We start from the raw sequence: 22,481 nt of genomic DNA, 5'->3' as shown, positions 1-22,481 counted from the left end.
TATTGCCTTGCCTGCAGTTTCTTGAAGAATTTTAATTCGGAGGGAGAAGCCAAGCTGAGAGCTGATGTGAAAACAGAGGAGGAAAGTGGGAGAACTCTAAACTTGAGAGTTAAAACGTCAAGCCTTGAACTTTGAGTTCTTTAAGCCTTGAATTTCTGAATACTTCATCAAATTTATGACGTGTGTATTTCAAACACAACAGGGATCCTTGTTACTATTTTAGAACCATACTGGGCAGCCTTGAGGCCTCCAACATTAAAAAATCATTTGCAGAGACCTTGCCTCAACCTCTTCAAACTCCTTGAGGGCCTCTTCTCGTTAATTCAACCAAAATATCACTCAACTTTTTTTTAGTTTTCTACAAAAAGGGCTACAAATAAAATAGTCTTTTAAAAAAGAAACAAGTAGAAGCTAGTGCAATAAACAAATGTATACTTCACCATGCATATCTTCCAACTGGCTTATTTGGCAAAGACAGTCCTAATATTCCTCTGTCATCACATTTTTCTCTGCTTTTAAAACATTCCAATTTATCTCTCTTCCACTCACTTTCCCCCTTCAGTCTCAATTTACTTCAACTGCTGAAACTGAGTTCAACATTCAAAAGTAGATCGTGCTCAATTAAATTATTGAATCTTGCCTTTCTTTGTAGTGTAACCTATTTCTACGTGATTATTTGTATCTTGTTTTTCATTTTCACATAATTTTTTAATACAATAAGTTGACTGTCATTATTAGGAGCCCCTGATGGTGCAATGGGTTAAAGCCTTGTGCCGGCAGGACCGAAGACCGACAGATCACAGGTTCAAATCTGGGGAGAGTGTGGATGAACTCCCTCTGTCAGCTCCAGCTCTCCATGCAGGGACATGAGAAAAGCCTCCCAGAAGGATGGTAAAATATCAAAACATCTGGGCAACGTCCTTGCAGACGGCCAATTCTCTCACACCAGAAGCGATTTGCAGTTCCTCAAGTCACTCTTGATACGGAAAAAAAAAACCCTGTCATTATTATGTTTATTATATTGCATTACTGTAAAAAAATGCATTTGTCTAGGCATTGAATGTTTGCCTTTTTGTGTTGTAAACTGTCCTGAGTCCCCTCAGAGAGAAAGGGCGGTCTATAAATAAAGTTTTATTATTTATTATTATTACATCTCAGGCAAAAGCAAACTGCTGCAGCCACTCCTCGCTTAATAACTTTTGCTATCTTCACCACATCCTGCAGTTTCTTGGCCTCATGCATCCCCATTTTTATTTGTGAAATGATGGAGGATAGGCACATATTCAGAGCTCCCAGTGGTGCAATGGGTTAAACTGCTGAGCTGCTGAACTTGCTGACCAAAAGGTCGGTGGTTTGAATCCAGGGAGTGGGGTGAGCTCCCGCTGTTACCCCAGCTTCTGCCAACCTAGCAATTTGTAAACATGCCAATGTGAGTAGATCAATAGATACCACTCTGGCAGAAAGATAACGGCACTCCATGCAGTTATACCGGCCATATGACCTTGGAGACGTCTATGGACAATGCCGGCTCTTCAGTTTAGAAATGGAGATGAGCACCATCCCCCAGAGTTGGACACGACTAGACTTAATGTTAGGGGAAATCTTTACCTTTACTTATAGGCACACATTCAACAAAATCAAATCAATTATACAGGAACTGAGTCTGGCCTCTTTGCATTTTTGAAGTGGAGTAGATCCCCTAAAGTTTGTGTTGCAAAGTCTTTTATTTTTGTTGCTTGTGCCCACTGTCAGAGTCTTAACTAGACATATCTGTCTAAATCAGGCATGGGCAAACTTCAGCCCTCCAAGTGCTTTGGACTTTGACTCCCACAAATCCTAACAGCTGTAGGACCAAAGTTTGCTCATGCCTGGTCTAAATGTACACATCTGAGTCCCAGTCTACATCTGACAGCAGCTTCAAACCACTAAGCTGTGTGTTCTTACACAGAAAACAAATTTCTGGGCTGAACATTTGCTCAGTGACACTTTGGTTCTTTAATTTTCAAAACATCATCCCCTTGCCTTCCTGATCACTATTTTACATGAATTGACGGATGTCCAATCTCTAGTAAAAAAAATTAATCTAGATTCCAAAAGTGTGAAAAATATTCAAGGCTGTGAATGTGAACAAATTACCTGCTAGATTTCTTCCCACACCTCCAAAAGATTGTCTCACTGTTGAGGGATTTGTCTGCCCACCATGCTGCAAGTACAGAACAGAGGTCAGAGGATCGAAACAAATTGAACATGCTCAATGATATTTATGTACTTACACTGATGCCTTGTATCTACTTGATTTAATTCATTTGAATTTACTTCAAGTGTCACCAATGTAATAAAGGTATTTGTTCAGAAATTATTTAGGGTGGTTCTATGTACTCTTGCTGACTAGACTGTCCAATGCAGAATAAAGGGGAAACCCAAACCAGATCAAATGAATACATTGACTGAGAGCCTACAATAGGATTGTGTAATGTAAATCTCTGCATGTGGAATTATGCAGTGACTGTAAACTGAATTTACAGTCTGTGACTGTAAACTGAATGTGTAGCAAATGTGAAGTTCCCTTTTCTATGGTTTTTACTGTATTTTATACCTCTTTGCTATGTATAGGCCAATAAAGACTTATTGGATTGGATTGGATTGGTGTCAAGTATCTATGGTGCGCAACTGAACCAAGACTCCAAATGTGCAGCTGAATGCACAATGCAAGAATGTGTAATACATCAATGTTTAATACACATGCAGGCACAAACTGCAACTTGCCTTCTATAACCTTAATCCGAATACAAATGCTCTGCACTGGACAAAGAAATCCAACTGTTTCCACGGGGGAAATGACATATGTGTAAGATACTAACAGGATTTTGGATCTTGCTCTTGAAAAAATTAAAAGACACAAAGTGAAGCTAATTTTTAACAGGGGACAGCACCCATTGTAAGTGTTGCAGCTCAAAGTGATTTCATTCAGGACCTTTCATTCAGGAACAACTGATCTAAAGAATAATTGTTATAATAATATTTAATCTTTGCATTGCCTCTGCAGTCCCCTGATTCTTATCACCTCTTGGTATCTTTGCACAGAGGTCTCCTCATTTCTTTTGGAATTAGAAACATTCACTAATCTTTACTGCAGTTTGTATTTTTCTTCTTTGTCTCCAAGGATTAAGAATTGTTTTCTTAGTTAATTTTTAATTAAATAACCATTGCACTGTTCCATTTCCTGCCACATGTCAGCTAATCACAAATGTGGCCAGATGCCTGATGTGGAACAAAGTCTTTGGGGAAAGAAGTGTGTTGCATCATCTGGCACTCAATATTCCAGCCAGACAGAGGGCAAGGCAAACAATGTTTTGTTTATTTATCTCCTTTAAGCCTTCTTTCCCACACACTCCAGTTTCATCACTCTTATTTTTAAACCATATAGTTTAATGTCAATGTTTCTATGTGTGGAAAAATGCCCACTTAATTTATTCTTGTAGATTTCCATGGGTCTCAACCCAGCATTTGTGGCAACTAGAATTACCCGTTTCTCTCCTTGCAATGCTGTTGTAGATTTCCAGAAGACTTGTGTGCATCTAAAGTTTGCCACTGCCTTCCTCAAAAGCAGTGTTTCCCAACCTTTGGTCCTCCAGATGTTATGAACTTCAGCTCCCACAATTCCTAACAGCTGGTAAGATTGCTGGGATTTCTGGGAGTTGAAGTCAAAAGCAACTGAAGGACCAAAGGTTGGGAACCACTGCTCTAAGGTGACTTGAATATGACTTGAATATGATTTTCCTGCTTCTTGGCAGGAGGTTGGGCTGGATGGCCCATGAGGTCTCTTCCAACTTTATGCTTCTATGATTCTATGACTTGTCCAAGATCACCTGTGAGTTGCCTCAGCTGAACGGAGATTTGAACCCTGGGGCTCCGAGAGTCCAGTACTCAAACCATTCTGGTTCTACAATGCCATCTAAATATCACTAAATGCAAGCCACTTTGAGTCTCCTTGTGGAGAAAAATTGGGGTACAAATATTAATAATAAGAATAAGAATAATAAACAAACAACCAGTATTGTTGCATCTTTTGCCTTGGCGATGATGTCAACATTGATGCCACCAATGACCACCTGAAAGTAAAACAGAGTTGGGAAAATGTGACAGCATTGCTATATGCCACCTGTCTTTACCTCTTATGCTTTTCCACAGATACAATCAGACTATTAATAGAGCATTTGCCCAGGTTCCAAGCCAACAGGGATGTACAGCAACAAGCTGATCACTATAGCCCACAACCTGAAGCAATTTCCAGAAAGCTTTGACAGGCTGTGCTTTTCAATGACCTACAATTCATATTTCCCCCCATGTCTCACCAAGACTGAATTGCCTAAACATGGCAGCTCTGAACAGAAGCAGGATGAGAGTTAATGGAAGAGGGCCCAACATATGGCATTTGTTTAATGCGCCCTTTGGTTTTGTGAAGAACTAGCCATTCTTCACAAAATGTGTTACTACTTACAAGCACCTGCTTGAAGCCTGCCAAGTACTTCACTCTTGTTTGATAACTGCAACGTTTGCAGTGGTTTCCAAACACCTCCAAAAGTCCTTATACTAAAACAGCTGTTGTTATTGTTTGCCTTCAAATCAACTCCACCTTATAATGACCCTTAGATAAACCTATCAGAGGGGGTTTCTCAACAAGATGCCTTCTGAGTTGTAGTCCAGCACTCAAACCATGCAGGTGCTATACCTGGATCCTATTGGTAGTCATAATCATAGTAGACTCATTGAATCAAAAGCTGAATAGTATAGTATGGGATAATATTATTTTTCCTACATCAGAAAAATCACTAAGAGCTATCAGTTGTGGGGCCAGTATATACATAAAGTATTCAAGCTTCATGTTATTTAAATGTTCATGGTCATATTCATGACCATGGGGCTAAAGCACATCCAATGGCTATCCAGTCCCAAAAAGGCACGGACAGAGGGAGAAAGGGAGAAACATGCCAAAAGGAAGGCAGGTCAAGCCAATCCTGACCGGGACCGCCTTCTGTCTGGAAACCAATGTCCTCACTGCGGGAGAACATGCGGATCAAGAATAGGGCTCCGCAGCCACCTATGGACCCACTGCCAAGACATCACATCTGGAAGACAATCATCCTTGAGCTGCAAGGGATTGCCTAAGTAATTGTCTTTACATTCAGAAACCTCCCACCAGGGCCGTAGCCAAAAAAAAAAAAATAATTCGGGGAGGGTTGAAAATTTGGGGAGAGGGTTGAAAATTTCGGTGGGGGGGGGGGGGTTGAAACCTGCCTCTTAGCACACGCTGAAGCAAAGAGCACAGAAGGGGCAGAGCAGCCTTCAATAGCCTGCAGCTCCCCCCCCCCCCCCATCAACCACCTCCACCAAGTCTGGCCTCCTTAATGAGAGCATTCAACACCCCCCCCCCCAAACTTGGTTGCTTTGCTACATCGGCTATTGCTGCAAGTAATGACAGTGTGAATAAATTGTCGATATTTGCTTGAGATAGTGCTTGCAATTCTGGAGGGACTCTTAATTTTTTGCGTCTCATAGACTTAGCATGGGGATTTGGTTAACCAGTTAAAATTCATGAGTAAACCAGGTTTATTTTTTTAACCTGATAAATTTCGGGGGGGGGGGTTAGAACCCCTAACCCCCCCACCCCCTTGCTACAGGCCTGCCTCCCACATATCATTAACTTTTTCCTAACCTGGCACTTTGAAGAGTTGTTGGACTACAGTTGCTCTCACTTCCTGAAAGATTACCATTTGGAGCTGTAGTCCAACAATCCTGGAAGGTTTCATAAAGGCAATATATGTGACTAAAACCATTGTGTGTGCCATAGTTTAAGAATGGACACAACCCCAAAGGGTTTCTGTTCTGCAAATCAATCTAGGTAACTCCAGCAAAAATAGCAAAACCCTGCAGCACAACACAATGAGCAAATGATTCAGAGTCTAGCAAGGCAAAGTACTCACCGGTCTTGACACAGCAGATACATTTTCATTTGGAAGCAAAGTATTTCTTGACCCCTGGGCTCTCTGAATCTTATTCAGGGCTACAGCTATACGGCTGCCCACTCTGGCATTGTTCTTGATCAAGGCAATGTCTGTAGAGAGATTGATGAAAGGAAAGGGGAGAAAAAAGAACAACCTAGGAACCAAAAGAAAAGTGAATATACAAATATGATGCAGAGATAGAAAGGTAAAGGTTTTCCCTTGACATTAAGTCTAGTCGTGTCTGACCCTGGGAACTGTTGCTCATCTCCATTTCTAAGCCAGAGAGTCGGCGTTGACCATACATGTCATGAAGCCGGCATGACTGTATGGAGCGCCATTACCTTCCTGCTGATCTACTCACATTTGCATGTTTTCAACCTGCTAGGTTGGTAGAAGCTGGGGCTAACAACAGAAACTCACCCCGTCCCCAGATTTGAACCGCCAACTTTTGGTCAGCAAGTTCAGCAGCTCAGCAGTTTAACTGGGTTACATATAAACCAGTGGTAGAAATCGTACTGCTCTTTAGACATTCTTGGATTACAACTTCCAGCATATCACACCACCGGCTAATTGGGTGATTTGGATAAAATTTGAGGGACTAATAGACACAGGCTTGTAAGTTTAGAAACTGTAATGAGATGCATTGCATTTCCACTTGGTCTGTTCTTCAGATGCTAATCCCCAATAAGAAGCTTCAATGACTCCTTAGGTTTCTTTGCCTGTAAACTAGACTTGGAGTGGTTGACCTTTTAGATATGAGCATGCATTCAAATCGATAGGAGCCTTTTTAAAAGTAGGACAGTTGACTATCCTGATGCTCTCACCATTTCTATGCAAAAGAAAACTGTTTGCTCACTGTTTGAATTTGGGCAGGTTAGAACAAGACTATAGAAATAAGAGAAGGTCCTGCTGGGTCAGACTAAAGTTTTGTCTATTCCTACTCTCTGCAATATCTAAACAGTTGTCTCTCTATCCAACAGCAAAGCATCTTGCTTTCATCATGAGTGGTATGATGCACTGCCTCTTCTGGAAAGAGAACGATTCAAATTCCTGTGCATCACCAAAACAATCTCAACCTGGAAGAAATTTACAGTACTATTTTTTTCCAGGATTTCAGACTTTATGAAATCTTGGATTGAAAACTGGGTTTTTGAAAGAGGACTTGGGCACTTGCAGACAGCGCCATATCACAGATTTTAGTCAGGGGCAAATAAACCCTGAACCTGAGAAGAGGTCCACTTACAGACTTGCTGTTCTCGGGATTTCTGCCTCTGTTTCCATCACTTGCTGCTTTGTCCTGGGGTTTTGCAGCCCCCAAGATAGCTGCTATGGGACATCTGCCAGAAATTTTTGGAGTTTTTTAAAAAGACTTAAGATATGAATATGCGACTCATTGTATACGTTCCATTCCTGGGTTATAGAGGCTGCATGACCATCTGTCCAGACAAGTTTGGTGCTGTTCCTAGGTTATACATGTCTGTTCCTGAGTGCTTTTATTATACAAACATGGGGAAAGTTGATTACATGACAAAAACTTTGTTTGTATGTCACAAACTTCATTAAATATGTGGAGGATGAAGTTTCTTTTGCCAGAATAAAGTTTTCTCACTCTAGTCAATTGCTGCCATGTTTTTAGGATAGAACCAATCAGGAACCAATATGTATGACCCAGGAACAAACTGACATAAAAAATCCCGTATTATCTGAGTGTAGAGACAGAGATTCGAATAGCCAGATTTTCTGGGCAGAACTGGGATATTCCCACACCTGAAAGTCTCGCCTGTTTTGCCGTTTGTAGCAATTGCTTCTGCGTTTTCAGGGAATGGCATTTGGCCACCCTCTGTTTTGATGTGGGAGCTCCTGGGATAAAGGTGAAGTACTGTCTGGACAAGCCCTTTATCACTGGAGAATACCCTGAAGGCACCAGATCTTGAGTATTCTTGATAGCCTGGTTAGTATTTCAATGGGGGGCTTGGTACTATTGAATTTATTTCAGAGGAAGGCAATGGCAAAGCAGCTCTGTATATTCCTGGTCTAGAAAGTTCTATGAAAATGTATGGTTTCCATAAGTCAACAGCGGACCTGAAGGCACATAAACGCACACACATTTCTAGGAAAGGATACTGGCTTTCAGAGATTCCCCATTGGATAATTCATTCACCCTCTGTAGCAGGAAGGGTGTGAGTTCCTTTCCCAGGATACCTTTCCCCCTAAGAATGTAAAAACATGACGTGGATGAGAACACATAATCACGTTACAGGGTGTCACTGAATGATTTATTCAGTTTAAGAATGAATTGCCTTGAATATTTATAGGGGAAACATGACAGGTTATGCATCCTTTATCTGGAATTCCAAAATCCCAAATACTCCAAAATCCAAAGTGAATTGATGAAATTAGTAATATCTTTACTTTCAATGCACATAAACTTTGTTTCATGCCGAAAATTGTCTAAAATAGTGTCTAAAATACCTTCATATTGTGTATATATGATGCATAGGAAACACAAATGAATTTTTTATCTCATTGCCTAGAAATCTCACTATGTACGTATGTGCAAATACAGACCTTCCAAAATCCAAAACACTTCTCGGCCCAAGCATTTTGGATAAAGGATATTCTGTCTGTACTGAGTGGTTTTAGTCTTGTGACAGCTGGCATATCTATTCTATACATTTAATAAGGCCTCAAAACAGAGGTTATCAGAGGCTATGAACAAACACATCACTATAAAGGTATGACTGGAGGTCTATAATTTGGGTAGCATAGAATCCATATTTTGTTTGAACACAGAATCTTCTCTGACAGAATGATTGTAGAAGAAAATTGTTCTGTGTTCTGGCCACATTATTTATATATTTACTTCATTTATATGCTCCCCCAGGGGGACTCAAAGCAGTTTCCAAAAGATTCACGGCAAAAACTGAATGCCTTACAACATACAAAAAAAACCTAGTATGAAAGCAACTGTAACATAAAACTATAAATTAAAAATAAACCATATTAAATAGAGAAACATCTAGACATTTAAACATGGAATTAAAAACATATTAATATAAACATTAAAATCACATAATGCAGGAGCCGAAGTCCAAGGCCTTTCCAAGTGTCAATTGCACATAATCCTGTACGTTTCTTACATTGCTTACTGCCCAAAGGCTTGGTACCATATCCATGTCTTTACTTTCTTTCTGAAGACCAAAAGGGAGGGCGCTGATCTAATTTCAGTAGGGAGGGAGTTCCACAGGTGAGGGGGCACCACTGAGAAGGCCCTGTCCCTCATCCCCACCAACCACACCTATGAAGGAAGTGGTTATGAGAGCAGGCCCTCCCCAGAAGATCTTAACCGAGGTGTTACATAGAGGGAGATATGTTCAGACAGGTAAGATGGGTCAGAACTGTTTAGGGCTTTATAGGTTAAAGCCAGCACTTTGAATTGTGCTCAGTAGCAGACTGGCAGCCAGTAGAGCTGGCCTAACAGAGAAGTTGTATGTTCCCTGTACCCCGCTCCGGTGAGCAATCTGGCTGCCGCCCATTTGACTAATTGAAGCTTCTGGACAGTCTCCAAAGGCAATCCCACGTAGAGCACATTGTAGTCACCTATTTGGGATGTAGACAGAGCATGGATCACCATGGCACAGAAGCCCGATGTGCACACAAATAAGTTTTCCTTAGTTTTAGAATGTATTCCATTCCATGAAAGCAGTAAAAGAAGGCAAGTTGAATCGAGGTTGAAGGGCAGGAGCAATGATTGAATCAATGTTTACTGGCCAGAGTTTGGGAAAGTTGCTGTTTTGGATTTCAACTCCCAGATTGCCCTATCCAATATTTCTAGGATCAAGCACTGATATGAACAATACAGATTTGGTCACTGCAAAAAGAGGGATGGGATGCAAGTGTTTCTTACTGAGCCTCTTCCAAAGCCTGCTGAATTGCCCCTTCAATTTGGTGCCCAGAAGCGGCATGGTCCTTTGGGCAGGGTACTGCGATCAACACCCCACTGCCCAACTGCAATGCCAAGGACCTGGCTGAGAAAGAAGGTTAAGGACTATGTCATCTTGATGCCAAGCAATTCAATTTAAGTAACATTCTCTCTCTCTCTCTCTCTCTCTACCATTTTATTTTCAATATGGTGGGAGAGCACTTTGGTATGAGATGCAAGAGACAAGGAGGATGGACTAAAGAAGATGAATAGATGTACAATAGCTCTAGAACAGTAGTTCTCAAGCTTCTTAATGCTGTGACACCTTAATACAGTCCCTCATGTTGTGGTGACCCCAATCATAAAATTATTTTTGTTACTACTTCATAACTGTAATTTTGCTAAAGTTATGAATCGTAATGAAAATATCTGATATACAGGAAGTATTTTCATTCACTGGACCAAGTTTGGCACAAATCCCATATGCCCACATTTGAGTACTGGTGGGTTGGGGGGGGGGGGAGGGAGAGATTGATTTTGTCATTTGGGAGTTGTAGCTGCTGGGATTTAAAGTTCACCTACATTCAAAGAGCATTCTAAACTCCGCCAACAATGGAATTGAACCAAACTTGGCACACAGAACTCCCATTACCAACAAAAAAATACTGGAATGATTTCGTGGGCACTGAACTTGAGTTTTGAAGTTGTAGTTCACCTACATCCAGAGAGCACTATGGATTCAAACAATGATGGATCTGGATCAAACTTTGCACAAATACTCAATATGGCCAAATGTGAACACTGGTGGAGTTTGGGGAAATAGTTGCTGGGATTTATAGTTTTCCTGCAATCAAAGAGAATTCTGAACCCCACCAATGATAGAATTGGCCCAAACTTGCCACAGAGAACCCCCATGACCAATGGAAAATACTGTGTTTCCTGATGGTCTTTGGCGACCCCCAGGTTGAGAAACACTGCTCTAGAAAGTCTCCCTTCACTCAGGGCAAAAAGGTATGAAATGTGCAAGGGGATTTTCAATAATGCATGATCAAAACAAAGCTAAACTCATAGTAATTTTTGGACAGCCTCTAGAATCCTCTAGCAAGCATGTAACTGGGAACTGTAGTCCAATCATTGACTTTTCAACTCCTTATTTAAGCTCCATCCATACTCCATTCATGCATCAAGAGCAACTTATTCCACCTACAGCTCACCAATCATCTGAGCAGCATCTTTCTCATTCTTCACCTGAAATGGTGCTTGGAAACCACTCTGCTGTGAAAAGAATGCTGGGAATTCCCTTGATTCTCCAAAAGCAGCCACACAGACGCCTTGAGTTTCCTGCAGAGGATAGGAAGGGAAAGTCAAGTGCACAAGTGCAAATAGGGGCGCAAAAGAAAGTATGAGTTTAAATTTTAAAATGATGTATTTCATGATCTGAACGTGACCACATTTAACCTACAGAGATTATGCTTTTCTCACTTCCTGCATGTTCATCTTTATTATAAAACCAATAGTGGCATTTATATGAAAATGTGGAAATAAATAAAGACAGCGATGTCATTTACCCGTGCGTGGGACAGCAGGGCCATTGATTGACACTGAACTGACACTACTCCATTGACTTTCTTCATTACCATACAAACTACATTTTGCATTTGCAAAAAGGGAAATTAACAGTTACAATGACACCAGAGACAAAGGTATTAGAAATTAAAATGACTTGTCTATCTCTGCAAACAGTGAAAAGAAGTGAATGGGAACAATGAAAGAATGAATGCCAATTCTGATGGGAACCGATCTGTATTATCCCCTTATACTTTTCTTTTAAAATCCAATGTAATCATTTGAATAGCTCCCAATAAACGGCCCCAGCCCAAATTACCTGTCCGAACGCATCTCCCCCTATGAGCCATCATGGAAATTAAGATCCTCCAGGGAGGCCCTGCTTTCCATCCCACCATTGTCACAGGCACGATTGGTGGGGACGAGAGACAGGGCCTTCTCGGTGATTGCTCTCCGGCTATGGAACTCCCTTCCTGATGAGATCAGGTCGGCCCCCTCTCTCCTGTCCTTTAGAAGGATGGTAAAAACTTGGCTGTGGGACCAAGCTTTCGGGACAGGGCAATAAAGTGGCAATAGGAAAGATGACTAGGCCAATGATTTGACATGGATGACTAGGACGGTTTTAAATGGTGTATTTTAATATTTTGATTTTTTTAATGTTTATGTATTGTATGTGAATTTGTGTCCCAGCATTGAATGTTTGCTATGTATATGCTGTGCTCCGCCCTGAGTCCCCTTCGGGGTGAAAAGGGCAGAATATAAATATTTTAAATAAATAAATCAATATCATTCATTCAGAACATCCATAATTATCTGCCCTCACTTCCAGGTCCTGTCCTCCACTGTGCAGTTAGCATTACTTACCAAATATTCCAGCGTCCTACCAATATCGAGTATAGACTTGACACCTGCAGAGATCACAGCAACCGGAGTACGGCCCAACTCTGTCAGGTCTGCACTCACATCCAAAGCTGAAAAGGAGGCAATAATATAGATATCTGTATGTACATACTTATTTTGCATAAGTTATTCTGCTAGGAGAGGGAAATCACATTGGCATAGCACAAACAGTAAATAAAATGTTTTAAATATATATATTTAATTTAAATTGTATAAGCAGAGTTTAACACAATACTAATACTAAAACTTAATTTCTATCCCACCCCTCTTCCTGAGCGGACTTGGGGCGACTCACAACATATAACACTAACAATAAACAATAAGCTAATGGAAACAATAAATAAAAAGGTCAAGCTATTTAAATGAAAAACAAACCAAAAACCAAAACAATTATGTTAAAAGAGCATAAAACATAAACTGTGAGTTAAATAATAATATAAAAGCAATACTTACCAGCCACATTCACAACAGATTAAAAGTTATGGGGATTTGGGGTGGGACCACATTTCCTCATGAGCAAATTTAGAAGACAACAGAAAGAAAATAAAAACATGGGACCAAGCCTTTGGTCAATAGTACAATGCAATAAGTGAAGTTGGAATATGTGCAATAACGACTGGAATGGCTTTTGACTATGACTTCAGATTGTGTGGTTTTAATAATGGGTTTATATTGCTTTTTAATTTATGTTTTTAATGTATATGCTTATTTTATTATATGTCTCTTGATATGGCATCAAATTGCTGCCAATTATAAGGCCGCTCTGAGTCCCCTTCAGAGTAAGAAGGGTGGGATATAAATACAGTAAATAAATAAATAAATAAATAAAGGCAATGTAGACTGTGTATGTGTCCAATTTAGCAAAGAAAGAGAAAAAAAATCCATATATATTCGGCCTCTTCCGGTGCAGCCTATTGTTTACACCTTATTAGTACCATTTTGTCCCCTATTTATATCCATCCGCTTTCCACTGTTTTTCCCCTCTCCCCTTCATCAGTCCCAATAATAATATAATAATAACTTTATTTTTATACCCTGCCTCCATCTCCCTGAAGGGACTCGGGGTGGCTTACAGAGGGACAAGCCCAAGGATTACAAATAAAACAGACACAGTAAAAATAATCAATAACAACAAATAATAAAAACATTAAAATCGATTAACATCATAAAAACAATACCCTGGCTGGCCAAGGATGGATCTTGCATTGACCAATCTTCCAACAACCCCAGCAGTGGAAGATTATTGGCCCATTCAAACAGCTCTCTGGATCATGTTGAACTACAACTCCCAGAGTGAGTAACACTGGGAACTGGAGTCCAGCAACCCATGGAAATGTGTTTTTTTCATATCTGATTCAGTTGGGTGTAAGCATCTCTGAAGAGAAAACAGGGCAGCATTTGAGGATTACATTCTTGACTCAGAAGTAATATGATGCTTCTCTTACTTTTCTCTCCTTCACGGTGGACTCCTCCAATTCCTCCAGTCACGAACACAGGGATCCTTGCTTTATGTGCCACAAACATGGTTCCTGCCACAGTCGTCCCACCAGATAAACCCTGATGTGAAACAAACATCACAGTCTAGACTGAGGGAAACAACCTACACTGATCTTTCCTCTGTTAGGCAATTAATAAAAGAAATTCTAGATTGTGATAACATACATACAGGGTGTTTAGGAATATATATTCTTAATATCTTATAAGTCTAAAAGGGAGTGTTTTTTGCATTTTTTTCATAAAACCTATACCCTTCTAAAGAGAATTAAATATTAGACATTAGAAAAGTGTTGTGAAATTATAAGAGAGACGTTGAGACAATGTGAGGAGTGTATTACTGCTTAGAAATAATAACACTAAATAACAGGACTTTTGTTCCTGGGTTATAAATGTCATTTCCTAATTGGTTCTATCATAAAAACATGGAAAAGATTCGTTAAACTGCAAAACTTGTTTTTGAGGGACATCCTGCAGCACATTTTGCTAGTTTTTCAATGACCATTTAATCAGCCTCAACCAATTCAACATTGTTTGTGGCAGCCACAAAAACAAAGTTTCTGGAGTATAACATCTACTTTCAGAGTAAGTATTGCACAATTAAACAGGAATAACACTTTCAAACCAGGAACAGAAAATGTTTCAAATTTTGTTATATAGTGTATAATTGGACAAGACAAACAAGAACAAAACTTCTGCCTGGTACCTGGCTGAGAACATAGGGGAAATCTCTTCGGGACACCTTCACAACATTTTTGCTCTTTGCCAGAATCTCAAGTTCTTCATTCTGGAGGCCCACATGGACGCATCCACTTATAACACCAATTGTTGCTGGTACAGATCCATTTGTTTGTACAATTTCTTCCACCTCTTGTGCCACCCTGGAGCAGTTCAGCATATGGTAATACACACACAAAAAAGTAAAACAGGACAATTCTAGCAGCTTCCAGCTAGCATGAACACTGTGTTGAAAATGACACCCTTCTTCAAGTCTTCTCTAGTAACATTTATCTATTATCCTGTTGCTTACTGTTTACGGTATGTATGTTCTGATATGCAGCTTCCTTTACACTATGGTTCCTGAGAAGTTATGAAAGGAGCTGCAGACTACATGATCACTTCAGACTATTTCAGACAAACCACAGACAGACTATAGACTACTTCAGACCTCAAAACACATGCTTGCTGTTTTGCTATATGATATGTCCTGGCTGGGTAGCACAGAGAATTATCTCAAATATATCTGAAACTGGACTGATAAGTTTTATATCTGTGTATGCTGAACACATGAAGGTTGTGAGCAAATCAAATGTGTTTTTTTAAATCCAAAACTACTTCATTTTTGTCTCTTGAGTGCATGGTATAAAATAAGTTGTTTTAGTAAAGGTAAAGGTTTTCCCCTGATACTAAGTTCAGTCATGTCCGACTCTGGAGGTTGGTGCTCATCTGCATTACTAAGCTGAAGAGACGGCGTTGTCCATAGACACCTCCAAGGTCATGGAGCACCATTACCTTACCGCTGAAGAGGTACCTATTGATCTATTCACATTTGCATGTTTTCAAACTGCTAGGTTGGCAGAATCTGGGGAATGACAGCGGGAGCTCACGCCGCCCCCTGGATTTGAACCTGCGACTTTTCGGTCAGCAAGTTCAGCAGCTCAGTGGTTTAACCTTCTGTGCCACCAGGGCTCCTAAGTTGTTTTATAGGAGAGTCTATCTATCTATCTATCTATCTATCTATCTATATTGGGCACCCAAAAACACTTCTAAAGCTCTGCTGTTTTTATGCACTGGCAAATCTCTGTTTTCCTAACATATCAGAGATAGCAGGTCATTCAGTCTAACAACTGGAACCATTGCCTTGCATAATTATATCTGGTTGTATACCATAAGAGAAGATTCTACTCTAAAAGATTTTTGGCTCTTCCTTGAAAGGTCGTGCTTTTCTTAAAAAGTTACAATCTCCAAAAAGTGTTTCTCCAAAACACTAGAGGATTCCTGAGATTGCAGTAAAAATGTATAACTTCCAAATTTGGCATTTGCTACATCAGAAAAAAAAAGGCTAACCTCAGATTATCGGGATAGGGCATGCCATGTGTAATAATGGTGCTCTCCAAGGCAACAACAGGCCTCCCACTGTCCAAAGCCTCCTTCACATAGGGATGAACAATTAAGTCGCCACCTACAAAAATTATCTTGTTTAGCATAAAATAAACATATTTGCTGTATTAAAAGAACAATGTGTCTATCAATGGTTACAAATATAATTTCCTACATGGTCTTGAACCATAAGAAGCCTCTTAGGTTTTCACAGTTTATAAAGACCAGGGAAACTGGAATGCAAAACAAAAACAAACAAACAGTAAAACAGACAAGAAAAATGTTTTATCTCCTTCAGTCCTGTGTTGGCTACAGTAGACATAAAGCACTCATTTCCATAGACAGAACGGAGAAAAGGAAGCCAAGACCAGGAATTGTAATGATTAGACATTGCCCATTGTCTCATGTAACAATCCTTCTGTCACAGTTTTTGGAAATGACTTTGGTCGAATTAATATCTGAATTATCTTAAGCGTTTTATTCTAAACGGAAAAATATAGCCGTATCCATCCCACTTGCATTTTCCCAATTGCTTTGTGGAAAATGTCTTTGTTTTCTCCTAATTTTTCCAGATTTTTGTTTGTAAACCTTCACATCTCTATGTAGGATTATGCTCTGCACATATAAAAAAGCTTCTTATTTTAATTCAACTAGAGAAGTCAGCCATAGTAGAGCATCCGATTAACCATCCTGGACACAGCATATTATTTGAGAACACAGACACGTTGGACCACTCTATGACAGACTACACAGAGAAACCACTGAAATCCACAAGCATGCGAATAATTTCAACAGAAAGGAAGAAACCATGAAAACAAACAAAATCTGGCTACCAATATTTTAAAAAGTCTAAAATCAGGACATTAAACAAAGAACAACACTCAGAAAACAGAAGAATTCCAGACAGGAATCAATCTGGAACAGCTAACACATCCCAACAAAGGATTCCCCAGGCAGGTGGCAGCCAGGGTTTGAAGCTGCAAGGCCATTAAATGCTAATCAAGGTTGCCAATTGTAACATTCACACTTGCCTCAAACAGACAAGAGTTCTTTCTCTCACCCTGGATTTCCACAGATATACAAATCTCACTTGCCCAAGTTCCAACAGACCTCACAACCTCTGAGGATGCCTGCTATAGATGTGGGTGAAACGTCAGGAGATAATGCTTCTGGGCTGTCCATACAGCCTAGAAAACTCATAGCAACACACTTCTCACTTTAGACAACAGTGTGGAAGACCCACACTCTTTTGCAACCAGTGACTTGGAATAATCAAAACAATACAATTGTTTTACGCAACACTCACCATGCAAAGATCTTTTTATATGGACAATATGACGAAGCACAGCTGAGGTGCAGCTTCCAAAAATAAAGGAAGGCTTCCTGATCATCCTTTAAGTGAACAGAAAATCATGAAAAATTAAAAAAGCAGGTCAGGAAGATGCACATTTTTAATCATTTCCCTATTGATCTCTTTAACTTTGAATGGCAAATCAACCTATTACATGGCTATGTTGGTTGCAATTTATATGCCCCCTTTCAGCCACTTCAAAACAGCGCACAACCAGAACAAAAAAAAAACCCCTAAAAATAGAATTACGGAAAGTGGAAATATTCCAAGTAAGGCATCAGGCATCAATCAGCCAGGAACAAGAAAGATCAAAAACTAAAGTTTGCATAGAATTTGAAAATATTTATCTTTATGAAATAGGCCAAAAAAAAAAAATGAAATGCAGGTACACAATGGGGGACGCATGGCTCGAGAGCAGTACGTGTGAAAAAGGTCTTGGGGTCCTTGTGGACAAGTTAAACATAAGCCAAAAAAAGCCAATGGGATTTTGGCGTGCATCAATAGGAGTATAGTGTCTAGGTCCAGGGAAGTCTTGCTACCCCTCTATTCTACCTCGCTTTGACCACACCTGGAATGATGTGTCCAATTCTGGGCACCACATTTGAAGAGAGATATTGACAAGCTGGAATGTGTCCAGAGGAGGGCAACTAAAATGATCAAGGATCTGGAGAACAAGCTCTATGAGGAGCGGCTTAAAGAGCTGATGATTCCGTGATTCAACAATTGTCAGAATATGTTCTTGGGATTTACACAATTGAATTACTGCAATTTGACACCACTTTAATTGACTTGGTGCAGTGCTATGGAATCTGGGAGCAGGCATGTAGCCGGGGGGGGGGGGGGGGGGGGGCTCGGGGGGCTTCAGCCCCCCCTGAAATTTTTATGGTGGTTCGTGAAAAGGCCTTAATGGTGCATTATTTAAACTGTTATGTTTATTCATATCATGATCTGATCACCATACTCAATATATCCCATATGCATGGGGGTATTGGGGTAATAATACAAAAGGTTTGCTAGGGTAGACCCTCCTTCACTCAGACTCAGCCCCCCCCCCGAAACTCAGCCCCCCCGAAACCCACGTGAAAAAAAATTCAGCCCCCCCCCCCCCCCCGAAACGAAATCCTGGCTACGGGCCTGTCTGGGAGGTGTAGTTTTTTCAAGGTCAAAGAATCACAGAATCATAGAGTTGGAAGAGACCTCATGGACCATCCAGTCCAACCCCCTGTGAAGAAGAAGGAAAATTGCATTAAAAGTACCCCGACAGATGGCCATCCAGCTTCTGTTTAAAAATCTCCAAAGAAGGAGCCTCCAGCACACTCCACGACAGAGAGTTCCACTGTTGAACAGCTCTCACAGTCAGGAAGTTCCCAGTATTCATGTGAAATTTCCTTTCCTGTAGTTTGAAGCCATTGTTTCACATCCTAGTCTCCAGGGCAGCAGAAAACAAGCTTGCTCCCTTCTCCTTATGATTTCTCCTCATATATTTATACATGGCCATCATCATGTCTCCTCTCAGCCTTCTCTTCTGCAGGCCAAACATGCCCAGCTCTTTAAGCCGCTCCTCATAGGACTTGTTCTCCAGACCCTTGATCATTTTAGTCGCCTTCCTCTGGACACATTCCAGCTTATCAATATCTCCCATACGTCTTTAGCCTTCTCTGCCCAAGTATGGTGCTGCCTCATCAACCAACATATCCTGGGATTCTATAGCATTAAGCCACCAAGGCATGTCAAACTGCATTAATTCAACAGTGTAGAATATGCACCCCCAGTTTCTGGGGCAGCAAAAAAATGCTTTCTCCCCATTCTACGTGACAAGCCTTCATGTGAGGAGAAGTATTTGTGTGATTTCCTGGTTAACATGGACGGCTTTGCATATGTTGCACCTTGGTTTGGCTGTGTAAACAGTGTTATTTGGTGCCCTATGTTGGAGAGAGAAATATCTCTCTTGCCCTTATCTGTGCAGAACTATACTTTCAAAAAAGTCAAGATTACATATTTGGATGTTTGGAAAGGAGATTTATGATGCCTAGTCCTCAGTGTGTCACAAATAAAATAAATAAGTGTGTCTTTTTATTGCAGTAGTCCTGATTGTTTTGACCAGAAAGTTCTTGGTACAAAGCTTACTACGTGACAAACCAAGGGGTCAGAATTCTGGACTCTATGTAAATAAGTCATATTTTGATGTCCTTTATACATCCTGGGAAGATCTTTCTTAATTAGGCCAAAGGAATTTAAATTATTTGTCCACAAAACATGACAACCCTACATTATTTTTAAATGGCCTGAAATTTAAGTGGCCTGAGATGTAGAAAACACGAAAATTAGATGACTACCCATGTTAACATGCAATGCTAAAAATGACTAAATTATAACTTTTAATATATTATGAATGCAGCTTGGTATGTCTTAAGTCATTATAAACTGTGTCCACATTAATCACCAAAGTATTGTGTTTTAAAACGATGACATACATACCCATGTTGCTTAATAGGCTATGGCAGGCATGAGCAAATTTGGCCCTCCAGGTGTTTTGGACTTCAACTCCCACAATTCCTAACAGCCTACCAGCTGTTAAGAATTGTGGGAGTTGAAGTCCAAAACACCTGGAGGGCCAAATTTGCCCATGCCTCGTAGATGCATAGTACAGGGTTAGTCAAAATGCATAGGCCAATAAGCCATTCAATTGAATGGCTTATTGGCCTATGCATTTTGACTAACCCTGTATTTCTTACTTCCATCCCACCCACCTTACAGCAACCGAGTATCTGACAAAGGAGCCTTTGTTGGCCAAAGAAGGTTGAAACCTGGTCACTTCCTTACCTCTCTCTGTGTGTTTCTTTTGACCAAAAGCTAGCTGAGCTTTCGATAGGATCAGTCCTGGAGGGAGGCAGGAATGGGGAGAACTGCAGAGGAAGGGTCCTGGCTCCAGCTGTCCTGCATTCCAGCCACTGACTCTGTGCTGACCAGTCCATTTATCATTAACTTTAAAAAAGGCAGCTGGCACTTTGGGAAGCAAGGACAGCTGTCATGTCTGGTTCGAGAAAACAACTAAGATTGCATCTACACTGTGGAATCAATGCAGTTTGACACCGCTTTAACTGCCATGGCTCAATGCTATGGAATCTTAGATTTGTAATTTGGTGAGGGCCCAGCACTCTTTGGCCAGGAAGGCTAAAGGCCTTGTAAAGCTCAGCTATCATTGAGCCATAGTTAAAATGGAGTCAAGCTGCATGTATTCTACAGTGTAGATGGACCCTGAGTCAAACTAGCAAGAAATAATTATACTATTGATCAAATGCATTGACTGTACTGGTTTGGAATAAACAAATAAATAATGATTTGGGCAATTGATTATCAACAGCAGAGTAAACCTGGCAAAAGACAGCAATGACTGATAAGAAGTTGAAAGCTGGACAGTGAAAAAAACGTGAATTTTTAGTTGTGTGATACCTCATTTTTTGTAATGTTTCACTATTGTCTGAGGTTGATGTGTAATATGTTGTTGAGTTATGGTTTGTTTACCTTTTTGGTCACACTTTATGGCATTGAATGGTTGCCACAGTATGTTGTGAACTGCCCTGAGTCCCCCATTGGGGAGATAGGGCAGGATAGAAATAAAGTATTATTATTATTATTATTATTATTATTATTATTATTATTATGGACACAAAAACACAGTATGTCACAGAAAACGAGATCTATATGCTGGATTTCATATCACAAAATCACAAGTCAAACACTTCCCAAGCGTCTAGGACTGTGTGATGTATTTTCGAATGATGCGCACAGATCCAAGTAAGGTGGACTTTTGCAGTAGACAGATCATGATTTTGTCGATGTTTATTGTTTCCAAATGCCGGCTGAGATCTTTTGGCACGGCACCCGTGTGCTGATGATCACTGGGACCACCTGTACTGGTTTATGCTAGAGCCTTTCCAGTTCCATTTTGAGGTCTTGATAGCGGCTGAGTTTTTTCTGTTGTTTTTCCTCAATGCAACTGTCTCTGGTATGGCGACATCAATAATCCAGACTTTTTTCTTTTCCACAATCATGATGTCTAGCGTGTTGTGTTCCAAAACTTTGTCAGTCTGGATTCGAAAGTCCTACAGTATTTTTGCATGTTCATTTTCCACAACCTTTGCGGGTTTACGATTCCATCAATTCTTTACTGCTGGCAGGTGGTACTTGTGACATAAGTTCCAGTGAATAATTTGGGCTACAGAGTTGTGTCTTTGTTTGTAGTCCGTCTTCTCATTTCCTGGGATAGATAATCCCCTGACTGAAAGGACTTAATAGAAACCTCTTGCATGAACAATAGGACAATGGGCACAATCCTTCAGATGTCGGAGTTTGCCCATTTGGAGGATGTGCTCCATGGCAAATTCAATCATTCCTCACCACAGGGGACGTCCTGCCTAAAGAGGGTACTGATGTCCCCACAAGCCTCCTTCTTTGTTGACATTCCTCAGGCCAATACCAGAAGTCAGATACTATCAATGGAACCATACCTCCAACCCAAGGATTTCAAAGGGTCTGACTTTCGGGTCAGACAAAGATGTATATTCCAAACACTCAGCACAATAGAAGAAGCCTGCTTGAAGACCCCTAAATTCTTGCTCGATATCACTTGCTTTGGGAGACGGTGGTCGGGCATCCGGACAACGTGGCTGGTCCGGCAGAGGATCATCGCTTCAGTGCTGGTGGTCTTTGCTTCTTCCAGCACACTAACATTTGTCCGCTTGTCTTCCCAAGAGATTTGCAGGATTTTCTGGAGGAAGTGCTGATGCAATTCTTCTAGGAGTTGCATGTGACATCTGTAGACAGTCCACATTTCGCAGGCGTATAGCAGGGTTGGGAGAACATTCGCTTTATAAACAAGCACCTTGGTCTCCCTAAGGATGTCCCAGTCCTCAAACACTCTGTGCTTCATTCGGAAAAAAGCTGCACTCGCAGAGCTCAGGTGGTGTTGTATTTCAGTGTCAGTGTTGACTTTGGTGGAGAGATGGCTGCCAAGGTAGTGGAAATTATCAACATTTTCTAATGTTACACCATTAAGCTGTATTTCATAGAATCATAGAATCAAAGAGTTGGAAGAGACCTCATGGGCCATCCAGTCCAACCCCCTGCCAAGAAGCAGGAA

General features: G+C 40.6%; 1 protein-coding gene across 2 annotated transcripts in view; it reads right to left on the bottom strand.

The window, feature by feature from the left end:
* The window catches only part of LOC132775828 (uncharacterized), a 44,280-nt gene extending 23,981 nt beyond the window's left edge, over nt 1-20,299 (bottom strand). For both annotated transcript variants that reach the window (XM_060776840.2, XM_060776839.2), the window contains exons 1-12: nt 20,162-20,299; nt 17,294-17,379; nt 15,955-16,069; nt 14,594-14,768; nt 13,839-13,950; nt 12,358-12,464; nt 11,142-11,268; nt 9,913-10,033; nt 8,130-8,215; nt 5,985-6,115; nt 4,053-4,112; nt 2,137-2,203 (exon numbers count right to left, since the gene is read on the bottom strand). In XM_060776840.2, coding sequence (XP_060632823.2) covers nt 2,137-2,203; nt 4,053-4,112; nt 5,985-6,115; nt 8,130-8,215; nt 9,913-10,033; nt 11,142-11,268; nt 12,358-12,464; nt 13,839-13,950; nt 14,594-14,768; nt 15,955-16,069; nt 17,294-17,378 — 1,186 coding nt within the window. In that variant the 5' untranslated portion in view covers nt 17,379; nt 20,162-20,299. The remainder of the gene's footprint in view (nt 1-2,136; nt 2,204-4,052; nt 4,113-5,984; nt 6,116-8,129; nt 8,216-9,912; nt 10,034-11,141; nt 11,269-12,357; nt 12,465-13,838; nt 13,951-14,593; nt 14,769-15,954; nt 16,070-17,293; nt 17,380-20,161) is intronic.
* Nucleotides 20,300-22,481: the final 2,182 nt, after the last annotated feature.

Source organism: Anolis sagrei, chromosome 5, assembly GCF_037176765.1.
Source record: "Anolis sagrei isolate rAnoSag1 chromosome 5, rAnoSag1.mat, whole genome shotgun sequence".
NCBI lineage: Eukaryota > Metazoa > Chordata > Lepidosauria > Squamata > Dactyloidae > Anolis > Anolis sagrei.
Note: the sequence above shows the minus strand (reverse complement) of the source record. Positions and strands in the feature narration are given on the sequence as shown.